Source organism: Sturnira hondurensis, unplaced genomic scaffold (assembly GCF_014824575.4).
Source record: "Sturnira hondurensis isolate 20B ecotype Veracruz unplaced genomic scaffold, ASM1482457v3 Scaffold0000880, whole genome shotgun sequence".
Taxonomy (NCBI): Eukaryota; Metazoa; Chordata; class Mammalia; order Chiroptera; family Phyllostomidae; genus Sturnira; species Sturnira hondurensis.
The window spans coordinates 364,919-386,455 of NW_028073511.1; the positions used below are offsets into that span (position 1 = coordinate 364,919).

Genomic DNA, 21,537 nt, shown 5'->3' on the forward strand with positions numbered 1-21,537 from the left:
GTATCCTGATCACCAGTATTTTAAACTGTGCATCTGATAGGTCAGCTATCTCTTCGTCACTTAGTTGTATTTGCTGTGGAGCTTTGACCTGTTCTTCCTTTTGGGCTTTTTTTGGTCTTGTCGTGCCTGTTACCTTTTGACAGGCGGAGCCTTGGGTGTCCACCAGGGCGGGTCAACCCAGTTGCTGGGTTGTGATGCTGTATGTGGGAGCGGGGTCAGAGAGGGAACAGTGGTGCTTGTTCTACTCTCTGTCAGATTTCAGTCACTTCTGCCACTTCCCCCAAGCAAAGTAGGCCCTTCTGGTGCTGATTCCCAGGTGGGTGGGATTGTGTAGGTTCTAGGACCCTGTGGGTTCCTCCAACGAACTCTCCTGTGAGGCTGAGAGTTTCTCCCAGTGCCTCAACCCGACAGGTGTTTTCAATTGGTGTTTTGAGGCTTTATTTCAAAGACCTGCACCTGCACACCCAGGGTCCGCCGACTGCCCACTTGCGTGCCCAGGGTTTGTCAGCTGCTGCCTTGCACGCCCAGTGTCACCGTTTTTTTGGCCGAGACCTCTCTCCCCCCGGCTTTGCCCCTCTTACCAGTCTGGATGAATGTGTCTTTTAACTCCTTGGTTGTCGGACTTCCATACAGTTCAGTTTTCTGCGAGTTCTGGTTGTTATTTTGTTTCTAAATTATTGTTGTCCTTATTTTGGTTGTGGGAGAAGACACAGTGTGTCTACCTACGCCTCCATCTTGGGCTGGAAGTCTGCTCCTTAATTTTTTCTGATTTTAAAGGGAATGCTTCTAAAATTTCTCAGTTAGGAATGATGTTTTCTCCCAGCTTGGGTAGATAGCCCTCGGCAGTTTAGAAATGCTCTTATATTTCCAGCTTGCGATGGGATTTTACATGGCCGGTTGAGAAGATATTTTTGAATTCTTACCACGTCTGTGCTCTGTGTGGCAGCCTGAGGGCATGCAGGAAGTGGGCCCTGTCATCAATAAGCACAACAAAGTCCCCAGTGGGAAAAGTAGTCCTCATCACTTGAGTCACACGTGACTTTATAAAAAAGAAGATGCCGCAGACAGAGGATCACATGTGGATGGGGGTGGGGGTGGCCATGACCACACAGCTGAAGGCTTCGTGGAGAGGCAGGACCTGAATTAAACGAAAGGATTTTCAAGGTTAGGGGGAGGAAGGACATGCTCAGAGGAAGGGAGACAGGGGCACAGTCGCAGAGCCAGAAACGTGCCTGAGATGGGAGTTAGCCTGAGGGCCGGAGGCTGTGGAGCAGCACTGGGGGCCATCTTGCCAGGGAAGGGCCCTGCTTTCTCTCCCAGACACCTGCACTGCACCCGGAACTACATCCACCTGAACCTGTTTGCATCCTTCATCCTCCGAGCACTGTCCGTCTTCGTGAAGGACGCAGCCCTCAAGTGGATGTACAGCACGGCTGCCCAGCAGCACCAGTGGGACGGGCTCCTCTCCTACCAGGTGTGTGGTGTGCCCAGGAAGGACCCGGGGAGCCGTGGGCGGTTGGTGAAGGCTAGTCTCCCCCACCCCACCCAGGCCTGCTGCAAAAAAAGGCAAGAGCCGCCCAGGCCCAGTCCTCAGGAAGTCCCCAGTCTGTCGGGAGAGGCAGTCCACCCTTGGGAGTCCCAGGAGGGAGGCATGGCCCCTGTCCTTAGGAAGTTCTCAGTCTGACACAGGGGAGTGGTCTTTGAAGATAGACCTGGATTTGAAACCCAGCTGTGCCGCTTACTTGCTGTATAGTTTTAGGCAAGTCATTTAACTTCTCTGAGCCTTAGTTTTCTTACCTGACTGGGGATAATAGTTTCTTCCACCCAGGACAGTGAGGATTCAATGAGCTGAATCGGGTCGGGAGGTCAAGTTCTTAGCACTAACCCTGGCCAGGTGTTAGCTCTCTTACCCTACTTCCACCATGGCAGGCCAGCAGCTGGGGCAGGAGAGGGAGGGTGGTCAAGATAGGCAGGGGGCAGAGCTGTTGTCCCCTGGAGACCCTTCCTCTGCCCCCAGGACTCTCTGGGCTGCCGCCTGGTGTTCCTGCTCATGCAGTACTGCGTGGTGGCCAATTACTACTGGCTCCTGGTGGAGGGCGTGTATCTGTACTCGCTGCTGGCACTCTCAGTCTTCTCGGAGCGGAAGGTCTTCAGGCTCTACCTGAGCATAGGCTGGGGTAAGGCCCACCACCCTTCATCGCACCTCCCAGCCTGACCTGTGGCGTGGGGGGTGGGCGATGCTGACCCCTCTTTGAACCGTTGCCTTCAGGCAGCGCCAACTTGGTCCTCGGAATGCACGGCTGGGCCAAGGCACAGGGCCCACTGGACAGCTCTGTCCTGGGCACAGGGCTTACTGCCCATGGGGCTGTCGAGTCACTGCAGGGGTTATGGTTACCCTCCCTTGTTTTCATAACCCATCCCCCGTACAGGGCTCCATTCTGTCCGGCCAGATCCACTGCATACACCATTGGCAGTCCTGCGCGGTCCTTGAATGCCCCCGCTCCTAACACCCCCCAGGGGTGGAGCCTTGTACCCAGTCAGTTCTGGGCAGCGCAGGCCCGGAGGGAAATGGAGAATCCTGGGCCTCAGGGTGGGAAGTGCCCTGGGTGGGGGCTGAGGGCTCCGACTCTGTCACACGATGATGCAGAGGATGGCTCACGGGAGAGCAGGGCAGGCGGCAGAAGCCAGCAGAGGAAAGGGTGGACCGCTGATGTACCTGGAGCCCAGCTGGAAATGTTCTAGCCAAAAAAGTTTGCCAAGAATGATTGCATCTTTTATCTTTTCCTGGAACATTTCTGGTTGTGCTCCTGCCTCTCACTCTGTGGGATTCCAATGAGAAAGGGGTGGGATGGGGAAGGGCCTGGGGCACCCAACAGCAGCAGCTCCCAGTTCCCCTCACTACCAGAAAACAGATACAACTGGGCTTGGTCTGGAGGGGCCCACAGCCTCCCGCTGGGATGGGGCCAGAGGGGGCCCTGCTGTTGGGCTCTCCCCGATCTGCCGTGTGCCTGCCCTGGACCCCACAGGACACACCCTCCAGCTTGCCATTCATCCATTCACTCCTCTCATCCCTTCCTTCACCCACCTCGGTCTGCTCCCAGGGACTTCCACCTCGGTCACAGCCTCTCCTCCCTCAGAGTCCCTTGTCCCAGACTGGCTTCTGCCCCTGGGCCTTTGCAAGGCTGCCCCAGTCCAGCCCACCCCTCAGGAAACCAAGCGGGTTGCCTGGCCCCCTGGCCCTGTGCTCTCTCTCACACTTCATTGCTTTTTGCTGGTGTTCCTGGCTCTGTTGTGGAAGAGCACCTCTAAGATAGCTTCAACGTGATCAACGTTTGAGGGTGTGGAGGCGCAGAGAGGGCAGGGCCTTACAGGCAAAGCAGGTGCTGGAAGTCTGCCTCCTGAATCTCAGGCTCTGGGCCCCGCTGCCTGTCATGTAGTCTCTAGCCTACACTGTGCCTCCTCTTCAGTCCCCTGTGGACCCAGCTGAGCAAGGCGGACCGGTGGACCTAGCCTCTGCACTCAGCTCCCTGCTCCCACCCTTCCTCCCTCATCCCTGCTGAGCCTTCCTATTCTCTGAGGCCTCTTCACCCCACTAGAGCCGAGGCCTCTTCACTCCACTAGAGCAGTCAGAGCAGCAGTGGGCAGCTGGAGAGCCTTGCAGCTAACTAGGGGTGAAAGTGGGTTAGGCCATTGAGGAGAGCTCTGGGAAGGCTCTCCTCGGGGTGGGGGACGGTGTCTGTCCATTCTGGGAAACAGCGTCAGCACTGGTAGTATCTGTCACCATGGTGACCTGAGGATAGGAACAATCATGGGGATGTTGTGATGTGAGCAGTGGAGTGGGGGCGGTTGGTAGAGGACTGGTGGGAATACACAACACCCTGAGGTCTCTAGATAGGAAATGGTGGAGGGGCTCCTTTCTCACCACCTCACTCCCCAGCTCAGGCCTCAGGATCTGAGGAGGTATAAGTGCAGGACCTGGGGGCCCCCCCTCTCCCATCAGAGCATCCTTTTCTTAAGGAACAAAGACAGGACAGAAAGTCTCAGAGCCAATGTGCTGTCGTAATGCCAGGAAACAATGTGCAGCTTCACGTGTGAGTGGAACTAAAGTTAGAACTCCGGCACAGCAGGGGGAGTTCCCAGAAGGCATGTCAGCTGCCGCCACAGCCCGTGGCGGCTGAGTACCCCCACGACCCCCATGAGGAGTCTGCACAGGAGGGGGGCAATTGATGGACGAGGGCCTCCTTACTTCTTGGAGCTAGGTCTGTGTGTAGGTCTTGGAGCTACTGCTGAGCTAGGTCTTACTTAATTTCAGCTTTTTTTCTTTGGCCTGTCTTGGTGACTTTGTAAATGGAGAAAAATGAAGCCAGCAGGGAGTGTGTAATGTTTGCATGTGATAGAGCTGTGCCTGTGTTTTTAAAAAGACTGTTACGGAGATGGTGGTGAATGAATAAAGTTCCCCAGGTCTGGTAACGGGAGTGAGCTCCCCAGTCCTGGAGTGGGGCTTCTGGAAGCAAGGACAGCATGCGGCGGCTGGGGATGACCAAGAAGGAGGTTTCTGTGTGTGTGTGTGTGTGTGTGTGGCTCAGGGAGTTGTCCTTGCCTGGAGACCTTCCCTTCTCTAATTGATATATTGACTCCATCATCATTCATTGCATTATCATTGAGCATCTTCTATGCAGCAGACTCCACACTATGTGCTGGGACCTTGGGAGGGCCCCTATCCCTTGCCCCTTCTCATGAAAGCCTGTTACTGATGCACCATGGGTGCTGAGAGGTCTGTTGCATTCAAATAAATGGCCGAGGAGAGAGGTACCTGGTGAAGCTGTGGGCGTCTGTGTCCTGCATCCCCGTCTGCACTTGTCAAGCGCAGCAGCTCCAGGCGTACGAGCTGCTGTTGAGCGGACATCATGTGTTGAGGATCTGGATGATGATGGCAGGAATGGCCATGAAGTGCATTCTGCCCTGGAAATGTGCTCCTGGGGGAGAACCCCACAGCCACATGTGTATACACACCGCATACACACATCTGTGTCCACACACCTAAATATGCACACTTGCCTATCTCAGATACTACATCTCCAACCCTGAGAGGGGCAGCCATAGAGACAGGCATGGAGATAGTAGAGAAAGCCATTGAGGGTGGCTGGCATGGGCATGGGATTGCAGTCCTGTGTCCTAGCCCCACCTGTACCCTCCTGAGCTCCTGATCCATCACCCTCTGTCACATGAGGATGGGCAGTCCGATTATAAATCAGCAACACACACTGAGCTCTCAGGGTGAGCTGAGCACTGAGGCTCTGAAGACAAATGAGGCTCTAACTGGAAACCAGTTGTATTAGTTGCCTCTCACTGCAAACCAATGACCCCACAACTTAGCTGGTTAAAACAATGATCATCTTGCAGTTTTTATGGCCAGGAATCTGAGTTCAAGTTAGTGGGTCCCTGGCCCAAGGTCTCCCACAGAGATGCAGTCAAGCCATCGACCAGGATAGCTGTCACCTCAAGGCTTGACTGGGGTTGGAGAATCCGCGTGCAAGCTCACTCATGAGGCCGAGCGCAGGAAGCTTAGGACCTTGCTGGCTGTTGGGTGGAGGCTTCCATGCCTTACCACAGCGGCCTCTCCACAGGCTAAGTGTCCTCATGACCTGGCAATAGTGTCTCCCAGAGTGAGTCACCACACTGAGAGAGAGCTCAAGACAAGCCTTTTCTAACCTTTTAAGACTTTTATAACTTAATATCAGAAGTGACATGCCATCACATCTGTTGCGCATCATTGGTCGCACAGACCAACCCTGGTACACGGTGGACTGTGCCAGGGTGTGACTGCCAGGAGGTGGGGATCTTTGGGAGCCACCCCGGAGCCTGCTACCATACCGGTCAAGTTTCAGCCAAGTAGGAAGTGCGGTTGCTGTGGTCGTTGTCACAGTTAGTCGGGCTGCTGGTGTCAAGGATAGGGCTCCTATTTCTACTCCAGGCTCTTCCAGGCCGCTTGCAGATGCGCGTGGGCAGGGAACAGGTGACTGGGGGGCTCCCGGTACCTGAAGGAATCGATGGAGATGGGCCTGTGGGCTGAGGCAGTGGGGGGAAGGGCATCAGAGAGCTGGCCTGTTCTGTCCTCATTCACTCCGTTGTCCCCACTCCATGGCCCCGTCCCTCTGCTGCCGGGGTGTCTGTGTCCCTGTGTCTCAGCCAGAACCCTGGGGGCAAGCTCTGACAGTATGGCTGGCCATGCGAGGGGCAGACTGGAGAGCTGGGGCACAGACACCATGTGATGGGGGCCCTGATAAGGAAGAGTCTGGGGAGTCGGGGGTCCTGCTGACTGTTCTTCATGCACCTAGAGCATCCTAGTTCCGTACCTTCTAGAAAGTGTGGTTTGGAGTCAGTCAAGGAGAGGGGCTGGAGGTGGAAGACACCAGGGTGAGGAAAGGCTTTCTGGGTGTGCATGGTGGTGGCTCTGGCCTGCCAGCCCCTCTCCCCTCTCTCTCTTTCCCTCTCTGCTCTTAGGTGTTCCCCTGCTGTTTGTCATCCCCTGGGGCATTGTCAAGTACCTCTATGAGGATGAGGGGTGAGTGTCCTGCTTCTAGTGGTGAGTGTGCTGACATCCCCCCTCCTCATGTGGTTCCTTGGCCCCAGCGCATGTGGCTATGACCTGTTGGGAGGTTAAACTGAGGGACCAGAGCTTAATTTATGACTTTAGTTCTCTAAGCCCCCTGTCCACCCACCCTGGGATTGTACGGCAACAAATGGTGCTGGGTCTAGGGGTGCATGGCGCCCCCTGCAGGTTCCTTTGTAATAACTGTGAACAAAGTGTTACTTTGTGTGGTACCAGGTACACAGATGATCATGTTCACAGGATCATGCAGGGGGTGTGTGTATCTCTCTGTGTGTGACTGTGTGTATGTGTGAGTGTGTGTGTGGCTGGAAGGGCTTTGTGTGGGACTGGTTGTTGGGTAGCTCCCAGAGGCAGTATTTGTGTGGCTCAGTGTGTGTCACTCTGTCTGCCCACACGTACCTCTGTGTCCCTGTGCCTGACTGTGAGCTGGGGCCTGTGTCCAGCCGGGTGCCTCTGTGTGTCCTCTCCCCTCTCCAGCTGCTGGACCAGGAACTCAAACATGAATTACTGGCTCATTATCCGGCTGCCCATTCTTGTTGCCATTGGGGTGAGTGGCGGTGTGGGGGTGGCCCTGGGGTGTGCTGGGAGGAGGACTGGGGACAGTGAGAGTCTTGAGAAGGCCTCCAGCCACCCCGCTATCTGCCCTGCAGGTGAACTTCCTCATCTTTGTCCGAGTCATCTGCATTGTGGTATCCAAACTGAAAGCCAATCTCATGTGCAAGACGGACATCAAGTGCAGGTGACGTAACTGAGCTGGCTTTGCTGGGCAGCCTCAGCCCGTCCTTCCAGCAGAGGCAGAGATCCTGGGGTGCTGAGCTTGGAACCCTACATGACCTTTTCCCACCTGGGCCTGGTCTGGGACCCCAAGTCTTACCCTCATCCCTGTACCTAGGCAGCTTTTGGACTGCTGAGGGGGGAGGTGGCTCAACCTCTACCTCCTCCCCTCCAAGTAGCCTGTCCCAGGGCATTTGGGGTGGGAGGGTGTCTGTGGAGGGTTGAGGGCACAGAAAAGGGAGAAGAGGTCATGGGAGAGGGCCAGAATGACATCTCCACTCTACCCCCAGACTTGCCAAGTCCACACTGACACTCATCCCTCTGCTGGGGACCCATGAGGTCATCTTTGCCTTTGTGGTGGACGAGCACGCCCGGGGGATGCTGCGTTTCATCAAGCTGCTCACAGAGCTCTCCTTCACCTCCTTCCAGGTGACCTCACGGCTAGGGTCCCTCTCTTGCAAAGTCCTAAAGTGGGGATGGGGCATAGACCAGCCTGTTCCAGGCAGATAGGCAGCCTGAGGCCTAGAGGACGGTGGTCCTTGTCCAGAGTTACACAGTTGGAGCAGAGCCTGAGCTGGGATCCCCCGGCTTCCCAGTGCCCAGGCCAGTCTCTTCTATAAGCACATTGGGCAGGAAGCCTTCCCAGATGTAGCTGTGGGCACCCAGCCTGGCATCTGCTGAACTGCTACTGGGTGGGGGGGTGGGTGGTGCCCTGCCAGCTGGTTTATACATGCTGTGCATTTAATCCTCACAGAACACCAGGAGGTGGGCAGGATTATCCCCATTATACAGAGGAGGAAACTAGGGCTCAGAGGTGTTAAAACAGACTTGCATAGTCACGGAGTTTCCAAAGCTGCGAATCGATCCTCTCCTCTGGTATTAGATGATGCCGCGGGGCGAGGAGTGCCAGTGAGTGTAGGAACCTAGGAAACTGGGCCCAGCCCCTCGGGAGGCTTATGGGATGGCCACCAGCATGCGGGCCATATCTGTGCACTTGCACACACACTCACACACACGTGCATGTGCACATGCACACACAGATCAGAGTTCTGGAGCATGTGTCACTTGTGTGAACAAATGAGGCTGGGCCAGGGAAAATTCCCCACAGTCACTGGTAGTGTCCTTTCTGGGTCACGTGTCCCTCGAAGAAGGGGCGAATGAAGAGCTATGCAGTATCTGGGCAAGAGGGCTTCTTGTCCCTCCAGATAGGAAAGGAGAGGGGCTGCCCTATCTGAGCAGGGGGTGGTTGGGCTGGAGCCCCAAGGAGCTTGAGACTAGGGCCTGTCAGCATGGCGCCTCCCTCCCACTCCTTCCCTGCTGATGTGACTCTTGTTTCCAGGGGCTGATGGTGGCCATCTTGTACTGCTTTGTCAACAGCGAGGTAAGGCCTGAGGAGGGACGTGGGGACCCTGCTGGGCTGCTGCCATTGGCTGTTCTGGAGTTATGCCCTGGGGACTCCCTCAGTCTGTTCAGCTCAAAGCCCCTACCCACCAAGCCTGTGGAGGCTTCTTATCTATGTATTCTGTTTTTCGTGCATGGGTGGGTCTCTCTCACACTCTCACACACAGTCACATGCGTGTGCACGTGTGTGTGCAGGCATACCCTAATCATCTGTGAGTTTGGGGAAGGCCCGGCCTCATGTTAAGTGAATAGGTGGTGATGACTGTTACAAAGTTATTCAACAGACATGCCCCCAAGTTCATGCCCAGACATTCATTCAACAGACTTGGGGCTTTAATAATCCCTGTCTCATTTCATTGTCAAAGCCTCTTCCCCAAAAAATCTCTGCTAAAATTCCGGTTCTGATATTCCCATTTTTCACACCTGAGAACACTGAAGGTCAGAGACAGTGAGAAGCATGCCTGGGTTTGGTCTGGGAAGCATGGCAGAGGCAGGATTCGAACTCTGCCTGAGGAAGAAAGCCACCTGTCCTTTGTGTAGGCAGGCAAGAGCTCGGTCTACCAGGGAAGGGAGTGGGTTCCCCCAGGGGCTCTCTGGCTCCTGGGGCAGGAGGAGAAGGTTCTTGCTGGCCCCACACCATCTCCTGCAGACCCTGCAGGACCACAGTCCGCCCCGTCTCTCTCTGGGATGTCCAGCTCCTGGGAAGAGGGACTGTCCGTCTGTGGTGCCATCAAAATGGTTATCACAAATGCCACAGCCCCACCCCGACCCCATCGCAATTCTTTCCAGCGGAGAAAACGAGTAATAGTCCTCCAGGCAGCACAGAGCCACCTGGAGAAGTTTCCACAGGAGGACTGACCCCCAGCAGGGACGGGATATAGGCATCCCCCCACCCCACAGTCTGGGGGGAAACTGAGGACTCTGTTAACGCCATTCAGGCCCAGGTAAGGGTTTGCATTCCTGCGGCTGGAGCTCAGGTGACCCAGGGACACTGTTCATCAAAGAGCCAGCACTCTGCGTGGCTTCTGTGTCACTGAGTCTGGGATCCAGGAGCTCAGAGATCTTAAAAGTCTGCTCAGTAATGCAAATTTCACTTTTGCAGTGGGTATGGGGGACACGAGGAGCCGTGGGTGGGAGCCTGGGTGCTTCAGGGACCTATGAGATGGCTCGGGCAGCAATGTGATGTAGTGATGTAGCAGGAAAGATGAAGGATATGAGCTTTGGTGTCAGATCTCTGCTCTGATCCAGGTCACCTCACTTAATGAGCTGTGTGACTTTGGGCAAGTTACATGCCCACTCTGAACCTCAGTTTCCTCATCTACAAAACAGAGGTAATAATGCTCACAGCACGTGGATACCAGGTCTCTAAAAGAGAGGGAAACATTTCCTGAGCACTTGCTGTGTATTAGGTTTTATTAAATCCAATCCTGTGTAGCAGACTTTATCTGCATTATACAGATGAGAAAATGAAGGCTCAGCAAATGAGATGAATAGTCCCAATCCAACGGCTAGAAGGTGGCAGAGCTAACGGGCAGTGGGAGGGGTGCCGACTAATGCGTCAGGGCTGCTGGGGCTGGGGAGGTGGAGGCAGCACCAGGCCAAGGGTGGCCCATAAATGGGTTCTGGCTGTTCCCGTGGGCAGGTCTCAGAGGGCTGGCCAGACTCAGTGTGGGGTAGGCCAGGCAAGGAGGGAGGGCGGGTGTACAGGACACTCAGAGGGGAGGCATTCCCTCTAGGAATGGTTCTCAGCCAGAGGGATGATGTGCCACCCAGGCCTAAGCTCTGCTGCTTTATTCTCTGGGGACAGGGCAGGCTGGCAGGTATCCCTGTGTGGGATGGGGACAGAGGGACAGGCCTGTGAGGGGAGAATGGGGCTCCCTGCTGCCACCTTCTCACTCCCCAGCCCCCCCGTTCCCACTTATCCATCCCCTCTCCCCAAAGCCATGCTGACGGCACACACTCACTCCCACCCCCACTTGCACATGCACGTGCAATGGCTTTCCCACCACCTTTGCAGAGCATCTCACCTAGACCCTGACTCAGTTGCTTCTCCTGATTCTGCTCCTTAAAGCCCAGTCACCCGTCACCTCCCCCTCGCCCACCTCCCAAGTCTGGCCGAGCTGTGAGGAGGGAGAGCGGGCACATAGCCCCACTCTGCCCTTGACTAATAAGCAAATCACCAGATTCCCAGCTCACCTCTCCCTAGGGGGTCTTAGGAGTCCAGGAGGCCTGGTTCAGGGGACCCGGAGAACCTGTCTTGCTTAACTACACCTTTAAACCCTCCTGGAGACACCTTGAGCCCTGGCTCCATCAGGCACAAGGACAGACTTGTCACCATCACTGGACCACAAAAGCATACTTGGCTCCTGGGCTGAGGCCTCTGCCCGCAAGAGCTGTTCTCCAGACCAGGGTTGGCATGGAAATGCCAGGTACTTGTGACCTGAAGAGAAAAGATGGCCTGAACATTGGTCCTGCATGCCTGCGAAGGCCCACACCCGCTGGGGGTGGGCAGGGAGCTGACACAGGGAGGGGAGGCCTGGGGTGGGTTTGTGACAGCTCGTGTCCGCTCACCATGGCTTTTGACTCCAGAACCTGAGTGCTGGTCCAGTTCTGACACTGCCTGGCTGTGCGACCCAGGCAATCACTTTGCCTCTCTCCCCTAGTGCAAATGGAGGTGATTGAGCTTTACCAGTTCATCCCAAACCCCAGAGTCTGGTGCAGTACCTGACCAGAGAGGCTGTGGGAGGCAGGATAAACCTGGGGGCAAGGGCCCTGACCAGTGCTGGAGCCATGTCCGGATTTGCGTTGTTGTCTTTGTTGTTCCATTGTAATAACCCAGGATCAAGGAACCCAATATCAGATGCTCATTAGTTACTTGTTCGTTCATTTGACTCATTGAAACAAACACTCATCCAGTACCTACTGTATGCTGGGTGCTGTGCCAGGTTCAGGACAAGTGGGATGAGGAAGATGTGGTGCCAGCCCTCCTGGCACTCCCAGCTGAGTTCTGGGGGACACCAGCCAGTCATGGGAGGCCAGGCCAGTGGGGAGGAGACCAGCTTTGGAGGCAGTTCAGATCCAGGTTCAAGTCCTGGCTGAGACCTGGAAAAATACTTACATACTCTGCACCTCAGTTTCCTCTGACAGGAGCTACTTCCCAGGCTTGCTGTGAAATTTAAATAATCCATAGAAAATGCTGGGCATTCAGTATGCTCCCAATAAATGGTGCTTTTTAATGACAGGGACCACAGCTGAGGCTCCGAAAAGCACTGAGAGAGATGGGGACAGAGGGCACCCCAGTGTCAGTACTCTGAGAAGTCCTGGTCCTGACTGATTTCCTGCTCGTATCCAGGAGACCTATTGAAACCCTGAGGTGGCTTCCCATGGATGTGCCTCAGTTTACCATCTCTCTCCCCCTCTCCCCAGTTAAGGGCTATAAGACAAGTTTGCCGGCCTTCCTTGATGCTGTACAAGCAGAGGCCACCATTGTCCTCAGATGTCCCTATCCCAGCTGTCAACACCCACATCACACACACTTGGCTGGCATGTAGCAGGGGCCACACGTGGTGTCTGCTCCATCTCCCTCCCACACCCAAGCCCGGGCTCCACGACGCTGCCTGGGATACCGGGCCCATCCTGCAGGCAGGCTCTTGGCATCTCAGCTCCAGTCAGCACAGAAAACACTCTTCTGAGGGAAGGCATGCAGCCTCACCAGAGGTCTCGATGGGCTGAGCCAGTGGCTGACAGCCCTTGCAGCAGCAGGACGAGAGGGGTTTCCGTACGGGGACGGATGGGGGCATTGTCAGTGAGCCCAGGACCTGCAGCTGCTGCCAGCTGGCCGTCCAAGTGGCTGGGGCCTAAAAGGAGAGAGTTAGGTCCCAGACATCCTGATGTGGGGAGGCCTGAGGGCCGGGGTGGGGGACATCCGAGAAGTTCTGGGAAGCAAACTTGTGGGAAGGTCCCCTAGAAGAGCCTCCCAGATGCCCTGGGCTGGATGTGCAGGTGCCAGTAGCACCTCTGGGGGACTTAGATCACCATGGCATTGCCACAAGCCTTCAGGTGACTTGGGGACCTGCAGCAGTAGTTGGATTTGATCTTTGTGCCCCCAAACAAGGTCCCAACCATCAGCCCTCTTGAAAAGGCTTTTCCTGATGAGAGGCCTGAGCCCAGCATAGCAGGGATTCTGGTTGAATGAACTCACCCGGGCCACACCCCCTGTGGAAAGGCTGAGAAGCCCTGGTCCACAGCCGCCTCCTCACTGCTGGCACCAGGCTCAGCCTCCTTTCATCCTTCCCTCCCTCCCTGGTGAAGCCCCTGGGGAGCTTAGACTTCACCTGGGGAGTTTAGACGAGTCTGCTGTGGGCACCGTGAGGGGTAGGGGCACGCTGTCCCTCTTCTGTGTTGTCCAAGCTGAAACCTGGAGAGCGCACTCTGAACTCATATTCTCTCTCCTTTTCCTCTCTTCCCTTCTCTGTCTCCCCGCATTTCGGCCTCCTGATCTCTTCCATTAAATAATAGTGTGATGGATTGTAAAAGGTACTTAGCTGAGTCACAGAGTTTAGAGATGGAAGAGACCAATTAAATCATCAAGCCTATCTCTCTCTTGAGGAGAGGCAGAAAATAGGAGACAACAATAAACAACTTTATTGGGATATTAATTTAGGTGCCCAAAGGCCTTGACTTGTGTCTCTTAATATAATGCAGTAGATTTTTCCCCTTCCTGACTAATGTAATAATGGGGCCATTCTGTGGGCAGTTGGCTGCATGATGGCTTTTGTTTCCCTCCTTTTCCCACGGAAGGTCCAGATGGAGTTTCGGAAGAGCTGGGAGCGCTGGCGTCTCGAGCACTTGCACGTGCAGAGGGACAGCAGCATGAAGCCCCTCAAGTGTCCCACCAGCAGCCTGAGCAGTGGGGGCACAGTGGGGAGCAGCATGTATGCAGCTACCTGCCAGGCCTCCTGCAGCTAAACCTCCAGCACCCACCCACCTGTGGTCCCACTGCAGGCGGGCTGGGAGGCCACTCCAGGTTGGGGAGACCCTCCTGGGGTCGGGGAAAGGAGGGACACACACGTATACATCCCTGCTTCCCCTCCCCTGACCCATCAGACAGGCAAATGGGCAGTGCCTCCTGGGACCTGTGCACACATTTTCTCTGAGGAGCAGCAGCCTGTTAATTTGATCACTGTGGCGGGAAGAGAGGAAAAGCTATTGCTGCTAAAATGAGGATTTCTTCCCGTTAAGCCACAGGCCCCTGGGGTTCCCCCAGACAGAGCAGCAAATAAGCCCCAGACTCAAACTCAAGGTCAATGGCTTATTAGTGGGATGTGGCTTGTCGGAGGAGCTGGTTCGGAAAAAGGCTGCTATAACCTCAGCCAGACACAGAGTTTGGGTAATGCAGGCGAACTCTGTCAGCCTCAGGTGGGGGTCACCACCCTTGTCTCCTGGTTAAGGGACGTTGTCGCAGGTCTGGGTCATTTGTTTCCCTCAGCTTGCCCCCTCATCTCTCCACCCAGATTCTCTTTGGGGAGGTTTGTTTGGGCCATAACCAGCAGCTGCTTCTAGGGTTTTCTTTGCTGGTGTGCAGTTTCCCCTGGGCATCTGTAAGAATTACTTTGGTGCCTGCCCCTGCCATGCCCAGGGAACCAGGGCAGGCCCACTCCTGGGGAGCCCAGCCCCAGGTATGAGCTCTGAATTCTACTCTACAGATTCTCGAGAGTCCTCTGGGGTTCTCCTAGGAAACGTTAGCAGTGTCCAGGGGGCTTAGATTACCTGCTGCTGTCAAGAACCCAGAGGGCTGAGAGAGAGAGAGCCTGAGAGAGCCTGCACCACACTATGGAGGTACTTTTTATTTCTGACCAGATTCTCTCTCTGGCATGGGAGTTCGGGTGCCTCCTCTAACTTTAGGAAATGTGACCAAGAAGAGACCCTTATGGGACAACTGCCAGCCCCCACTGTTACCATGGAGACAGTCCTCCCCTGCCCTGGGTCTTTTTCCCTCTGAAATCCCTCCCCGCCCCGACCCCTGCAACTTGGGAGCCTGTATAGATTTTATTCATTTTTCTTTATTGCTGTGAGTAGTCTGTATGTGCAAATGTGCCATTCTGATTTCTCCCGCCTGGTGGAAACAAGAACTGGATCACTGGTGGTTGTGATGTTGTTGGGGGCGTGGGGTGGTCACTGATTGCATTCCATCCTTAGAGCTAATTAATGTTTGCCCTGCCTCCAGTCTTATCCCATAAATGAGAGCAGAAACCTATGAATCCTGCCCCAGCCATGATGAGAAAGCAGACACATAGCCATGCTATGGATTCTCCCACAAAAAGGGAACCAGTCAACCCTGGGGGCTGGCGATGGCGTGTACAGATGGGAAGGGCATTTCCAGAGCAGGAGAGCACTCTTGGGAGTCTCGACCTCCCGGAGAGCAGAGGGAGAGGCTGCAGATGAGTTCCTTTATGAGTCTGTCTCTCCTTCCTCATCCTTTTTAAGTGTTGGGAACCCTCCTCCGAAACCATGGATTCGCTTGTGTCTCTCAGAGAGGCATGTGATGTGCAGGCAGAATAATAATGGGACATAAAATACATCAAGCAGAAAATTTCTTATACTTCAGCTTTAGTGTTGTGTCTATGTTAATAGGGAAGTTGGGCCTCAGGCGAAAGAAAGCAGTGTGCAGACTGCCTCCCTGACTGTTGGGGACAGGGTCATTCCTGCTTCCCCAGGATCAGGGCAGACTTCTGGTTGGTGCCACGCATGTAGCTTTCTCCTTGGAGTGGGTAGTGGGGAGATGAAACTGGTGGGCTAATGGGGACAGAGCTCTGCTGCAAGCATTTTGGCTTCGGGTAAATGAAAATTTAGTGAATATTAATATACTGCACAGCAACAAAGAGACACATCGATATTCGAGAAATAAATTGTTCACGGGAAAAATTGTGGGGAGAATAAATAAATTGTGTTTAGTTAGAAGGCACTGGGAAACTCATTCCATTTGGTTTAAACTGTAAAGAGTGTTCTTTTCCCAACTGGTACCAGTGGTTTCTGATTTCAGAAGGCTCATCACACCCCACACTTGAAGCCTTTTAACAATGAGTCACTTTTTCCTTGGATACATACCAGATACTGAACTGAAGGAAATATTTTCTTTGCTCCAAGATCCACACTATTACTATTCATTTGAACTGCAGTGTAGTCCTTCCAAAGCTATCCCCAAACTCTCCTAAGTGAAAAGTAACTCTAATAGGTCTGGGAACTATGAATGCAGTGTACTCTGAAATTCCACTAGCTGTTTACACACCTGATGCCCTAAGTCTGGAGCTTGCTGAGTACATTCTCGCCTGCCTCTGCCCTGTGGGTATTGCTGCTGCCCGGCAGGGTGTGGGCACTGTGAGCTGTGCAGCCTGCAAGGTCTGAGTTCAGCACTCCGGCCAGCTCCCTCGAATTTATTAGGGGTTTAAATCCTGGCAGCTTGTCCTTACCATTTCAATCTTTGGAGCAGCTAAGCCACAAAACTGAAACAAACCACATGTTGCAAAGTTTCCTTCCATTTCAAAGAACTTTCCAGATTGTGGGTATGATTTTCAATGGCCTCAATGCAATTCTTGCTGCAGACCACACCAGTGGAGTTCCTGGAGACTCACAGCAGGGAAAGCTGGTGGAGATCCGTCATCCTGCTCTGATCTGCAGAAGTGAGGGGGGAGGCTTGCAGAGGTGACTTACCCAAAGTCATAGTGCTAGATGGTGGCAGAGCGGGGCTAGGACCCAGGCCAACTCTTGCCTCTGAGATGAGTGAGGCCTCTGGGAGGGACAGGTGAAAAATATAATGGCCACACAAGATGCTCTAAAGTAAAATTCAGCCATGTTATCTGGGGTTTCCATTAAATTGTAAGCAGCAGCAAATGTGTGGTGAAGGTACCATCTCCTTGATGAATTAGCCTACTGAGAGGAGGGGTAGATTGTGCTCTACTATCTCTACTCCAGTGCATTTCTCCTTATCTTAAAATGAAGCAATGGAACAGCATGTGTATGCATAGAAACAGCAAGTCAGCCATTTCACATAGCTAGTGCAGAGTTCTTTTAGTGATCTGGCTTACTGTTTTTCTGATGCACCTCTTCTTGTTTGAGAAGTACAGATAGACACACAGAGTGGACTAAAAGAGCCTTAGCAAAGGTCCCGAATCTCCCTTTTGTTTCTGTGGTACTGCCTGAAGTTGGAGACCAGCAAACCGGGCAGCTTTAGCCTAGCAGAGGTGGCACAGCCACCATGAAGGGCAGGTAGAGTCAGTTCACGTCCATGCCTGGAAAGACTTGGTCACCTCGTCAGTATGGGTCATGTTTCATTAACCCATCCCCATTCCCTCCAGTCTCTTTTTTACGCAAGGGAAGAGCACTGTGTGTGTGTGTGTGTGTGTGTGTGTGTGTGTCTTTTGCCTTGTGCATAGCAGCATAAAGTTAGGAAATGATGAATCCAGAATCTTCCCACCCACAGTGAAGGTCATGGGACCACACTACCCAGGGCGAGGATGGGTGAGAGCCCAAGCAATAGATGCTTCCTCTCCATGCACAGACAGGGCTCCCATTATCGCTAATGCCTGCTACGTGCTCCAGGAAGGCAGAATCTATTCCACAGGTTTATTGTTCCTCCACTGATTCTAATCTACAGTGCTGACCCTGCTTTTGGCTCCTTTGAGACAAACTTCATGAAAACCCTCAAAATATGTCATCTTGCTCTGCTAAGACAACTATGTGAATGACATTCTAAATATTCAATAGAAACCCAATTAGTATCAACTCTTTTTCTTTCTTTTCGCTGGAGCAAATTTTCTTGGGAAACAAAATACCCCAATGTGAGAAACTTCTACAAACAACAGCATCAGGCCCCTACGGTATGACCTGCTGCTCAAACCAGCTCCCCAGCCGGGCGAAGAGAGCGTATCAGGAAGTGTTGTAAGCAGTGTAACTGAAACACTTAATGCCACAGTGTGTCTACAGTATCTATAATTACTTCTGCTCTGTCAATGGATACAGATTGGCAGGCAGCAGATAAGAATAATTGTTTTCCCATTAACCCCCCAAAGCCTTTTGGACTTGGCCTATACCTGAATCTGTCAAAGTGGAGAGTTTTCTCTCCCCACTTTGGCCATTTTAGCCAGATTTTCAAAGCCTCATCCACCAGTTGTGCATTTTCCTCTGATGCATTCACCCCCCCACCCCCTCAACCCCCATCCCACAGTGAGCCGCCCACACTCCTCCTCCTCAGTAACAAGTGGCCCTACTAGCCATGCTGTGAATGCCCTTTTCTCAGCTGTGACCAATTTAGGGGTGCAGCTGATAGGCGCTGCCAGGCCTGACAGTGATGCCCTGCGCTCCACACTCCGGTGCAGCCAGAGCACTGCCTCCAGCACTTGGATCTGAACTCACACTGGGCTTACACAATCTTTCTGAAGGGGCCTGTCAAAACCATCAGTAATTAGCCAACCCGGACAATCTAGCATGACTAATTATCACTGTGTCAAAGCAATCCAGGAGAAAAAAAAACAGATACATGAGACTATTTGGATGTGGGGAGAGAAGAGGTCCCCGCCATGTTTGGAACATGGAACAAGTTGTGGGCTTCTTTGCCCGGGAGCCTGTGGCGCTGTGAGGAAGGGGCCCGATGCCTCCCAGACAGGCGGGGCTGTGTTTGCCAGAGGGTGCACACTTTTTTTTCCAAGTTTGCAGTTCTATGCTCCTCTCACTAAAAATAATCACATCTTCCAAACCTCAACAATCTCCTTGGGTTTGGGGGAGGGGGGTGATGAAGGCATTTAAAGGTACCGAGAGAGTTGAGAGCCAAAGTTGCTGGAGGGACAAAGCTGAATTTCTGTCTTCAGTGCTTTTGTGGGATGTTTGCTCATGAGTGTTTAATCAAGATCATGTTCGTGCAATTTCTCCATGTAGAAATTAATGTGAAATACACCCTGCATCTATAGGTAGCAAATGTGTATGGTGTATAATTCCTTGTACAGATGTGAACAAGTTTTGGCTCTTTCTTAATTTGCCTTATAAGTCAAATAAACCCTGTCATTATTAAGAGTTTCCTTGTTCTTTGGGGAGAGTAGGTTTTCTGCAAGGGCAACCTATGTGACTCACAGTGCAGTGGGAAAACACAAAAGATGCTGTTTCTGGCCCAAGGGGAAAAACTCACTTATTACTCATATTGTGATTTTCATCTTCAAAGCACTTACCAAGTCCTAATTTATCAATCACAGACTTTGCACAGGGACTGCAATGTCACTTAATTAGAGAAGTTGGGTGCTTGAGTGGCTTAAACAAAGACTGATGGCCAAATGGATGGGTATTCTAATTCCACTCATTCATCTGATATCCCTGTCTAAATGAACTCAGTCTATTAAATCCATTTTTAAAAAAATGCTTTAAAAGCGCGAGCCTTGTTTGCAAAGCAGACACAGAAGTTGAATGGAGCTGCTGATTAGAAATTCATCTTAAAAAGTCCCTACAACTTTTGGCTGCAAAAACCAGTGGACATTGAGTCAGTGGAAGAAACTGCTGGAGCCTGGGGCAGTTCCTTGTAAAGAACCCATAAACAGACTCACCTACTCAGACATACTCCCTCTGAGCTCCAGCACCAAGGTAGCATCTTGAAAGGTACCAGTGGCATATAGTGCCTGACATCAAGATGAGCAGAGGCCATTGTCCCTTTTCTAAACCCTTCTCCAACACAGCAAGAGAGTTGGCAAGCTGGTACCACATCTGAGACTCCATCAACCTGGCTAACATTGTTTGACCAGCCTTGGAGATCCCCAGAGGCTCTGTCTGCCCCACCCAATTTACAGGCTCATCCAAGGTATTTTTTCCGTATGAATGGCTGGTCTTGGTTCATGCTTCACAAATTCCTAAATCCTCTCAGAAAAGCAACAGCTGACTGCAGTGAACCCCAGGCCCAGCACTAGCAGCAGCAGGTCTAGATTCACAGCTTGGCTTCACCTGGGAATCTCCAAGCCCAGCACAAGTAGCAGCCTTCTCATTGCTTTACAGCTGAGGCAGGGTGGCCTGGGTGAAACACAGGTGAGGGCTGACCTTTGCCTGCACCACCCAGGAAACCTCAGGGCCAATGCACCTAGTGGACAATGACAGACCACACCAGAGCACCACCACCCTGCCCCTGAACAGCTGAGGACAGAGGTTGGTGGTCAGTGGTGACAGCCAGTCCTTGCAGCTGATTGGCCTGGGTAAATCCCTCCCATGGACCTGCCGAAAGCAATCAAGGCTCAACTACAAGAGGAGGGTGTACTCAACCCACACAAAGCCTGCACCTCGAGTACCCAGGTGGGTGATAGGGAAGGCTGTGCCACTGGACACTGTGGGACACCTACTACATTAGGCCATACTACCAAGACAATAGAAACAAACACAGGGAGGCTGCCAAAATGAGGAGACAAAGAAACATGGCTCAAATGAAAGAACAGATCAAAATCCTGAAAAGGAACTAAATGAAATGGAGATAAGCAATCTATCAGATGCAGAGTTCAAAACAATGGATATAAAGATGCTCAAGTAACTTAGTGAGGACCTCAGCAGGATAAAAAAAGATCCAGAAATGAAGAATACACTAATTGAAATAAAGAACAATTTACAAAGAACAGTAGAGTGGATGAAGCCAAGAATCGAATCAATGATTTGGAACATAAGAAAGCAAAAAACCACCAATCCAAACAAGAAGAAAAAAGAATCCAAAAAATGAGGATAGTATAAGCAGCCTCTGTGACAGCTTCAAGAGGTCCAACATTTGCCTCATAGTGGGGCAGATGGAGAAGAGAAAGAGCAAGAAATTGGACATCTATCTGAAAAAATAATGAAAGAAATCTTCCCTAATTCAGTGAAGGAAATAGATATGCAAGTCCAGGAAGCACAGAGTCCCAAACAAGATGGATGCAAAAAGGCCCATTACAAAATACATCATAATTAAAATGCCAAAGGTTAAAGATAAAGAGAGAATCTTAAAAGCTGCAAGAGAAAAGCAGTTAGTTATCTACAGGGGAGTTCCCATAACACTGTCAGATGATTTCTCAAAAGAAACTTTGCAGGTTTGAAGGGACTGGCAAGAAATGTTTAAGGTCATAAAAAGCAGGGACTCACAGCCAAGATTGCTCTGCTCAGCAAAGCTATTATTTAGAATTGAAGGGCAGATAAAGAGCTTCCCAGAAAAAAACTAAAGGAGTTTATCATCACCAAACCATTATTATAGGAAATGTCAAAGGGACTTATTTTAGGAGAAAGAAGATCAAAACTATGAACAATAAAATGGCAAAAATATTTATCTATCAACAATTAAATCTAAAAAACAAACTAAGCAAACAAGAACAGAGACAGAATCATGGATACAGAGAATGTTGTGATGGTTGCCAGATGAAAGAGGGGTGTGGGGAAATGGGTGAATAGGTAAGGGGATTAAGAGTACAAATAGGTAGTTATAGAATAGCCATGGGGATGTAAAGTACAGTACAGGAAATGGAGTAGTTCAGGAAATGAAGTAGCCTAGAACTTATACACATGACCCATGGACATGAACAATTGTGGGGGGGACTGCCTGTAGGAGTTGGGGGTGCTGGGTGGAGGGGGCAATGGTGGGAAAAATCAGGACAACTACAACAGCATAATCAATAAAATATAATTTTAAAAAAATCATCTTCAGAACAATGAACTTTTCACCAATTTAAATCTTTGGTTGCTCTCCAGGTTTGCAATTCATTTTTATG

General features: G+C 52.1%; 1 protein-coding gene across 1 annotated transcript in view; it reads left to right on the plus strand.

Annotated features, from left to right (window-relative positions):
- GLP1R (glucagon like peptide 1 receptor) overlaps nucleotides 1–18,316 on the plus strand; it is a 38,500-nt gene extending 20,184 nt beyond the window's left edge. Inside the window, exons 6-13 of the mRNA XM_037051927.1 lie at nucleotides 1,321–1,474; nucleotides 2,018–2,177; nucleotides 6,505–6,565; nucleotides 7,091–7,160; nucleotides 7,264–7,352; nucleotides 7,678–7,816; nucleotides 8,727–8,768; nucleotides 13,589–18,316. Of these exons, the coding sequence (XP_036907822.1) occupies nucleotides 1,321–1,474; nucleotides 2,018–2,177; nucleotides 6,505–6,565; nucleotides 7,091–7,160; nucleotides 7,264–7,352; nucleotides 7,678–7,816; nucleotides 8,727–8,768; nucleotides 13,589–13,756 (883 nt within the window). The 3' untranslated portion in view covers nucleotides 13,757–18,316. The remainder of the gene's footprint in view (nucleotides 1–1,320; nucleotides 1,475–2,017; nucleotides 2,178–6,504; nucleotides 6,566–7,090; nucleotides 7,161–7,263; nucleotides 7,353–7,677; nucleotides 7,817–8,726; nucleotides 8,769–13,588) is intronic.
- Nucleotides 18,317–21,537: the final 3,221 nt, after the last annotated feature.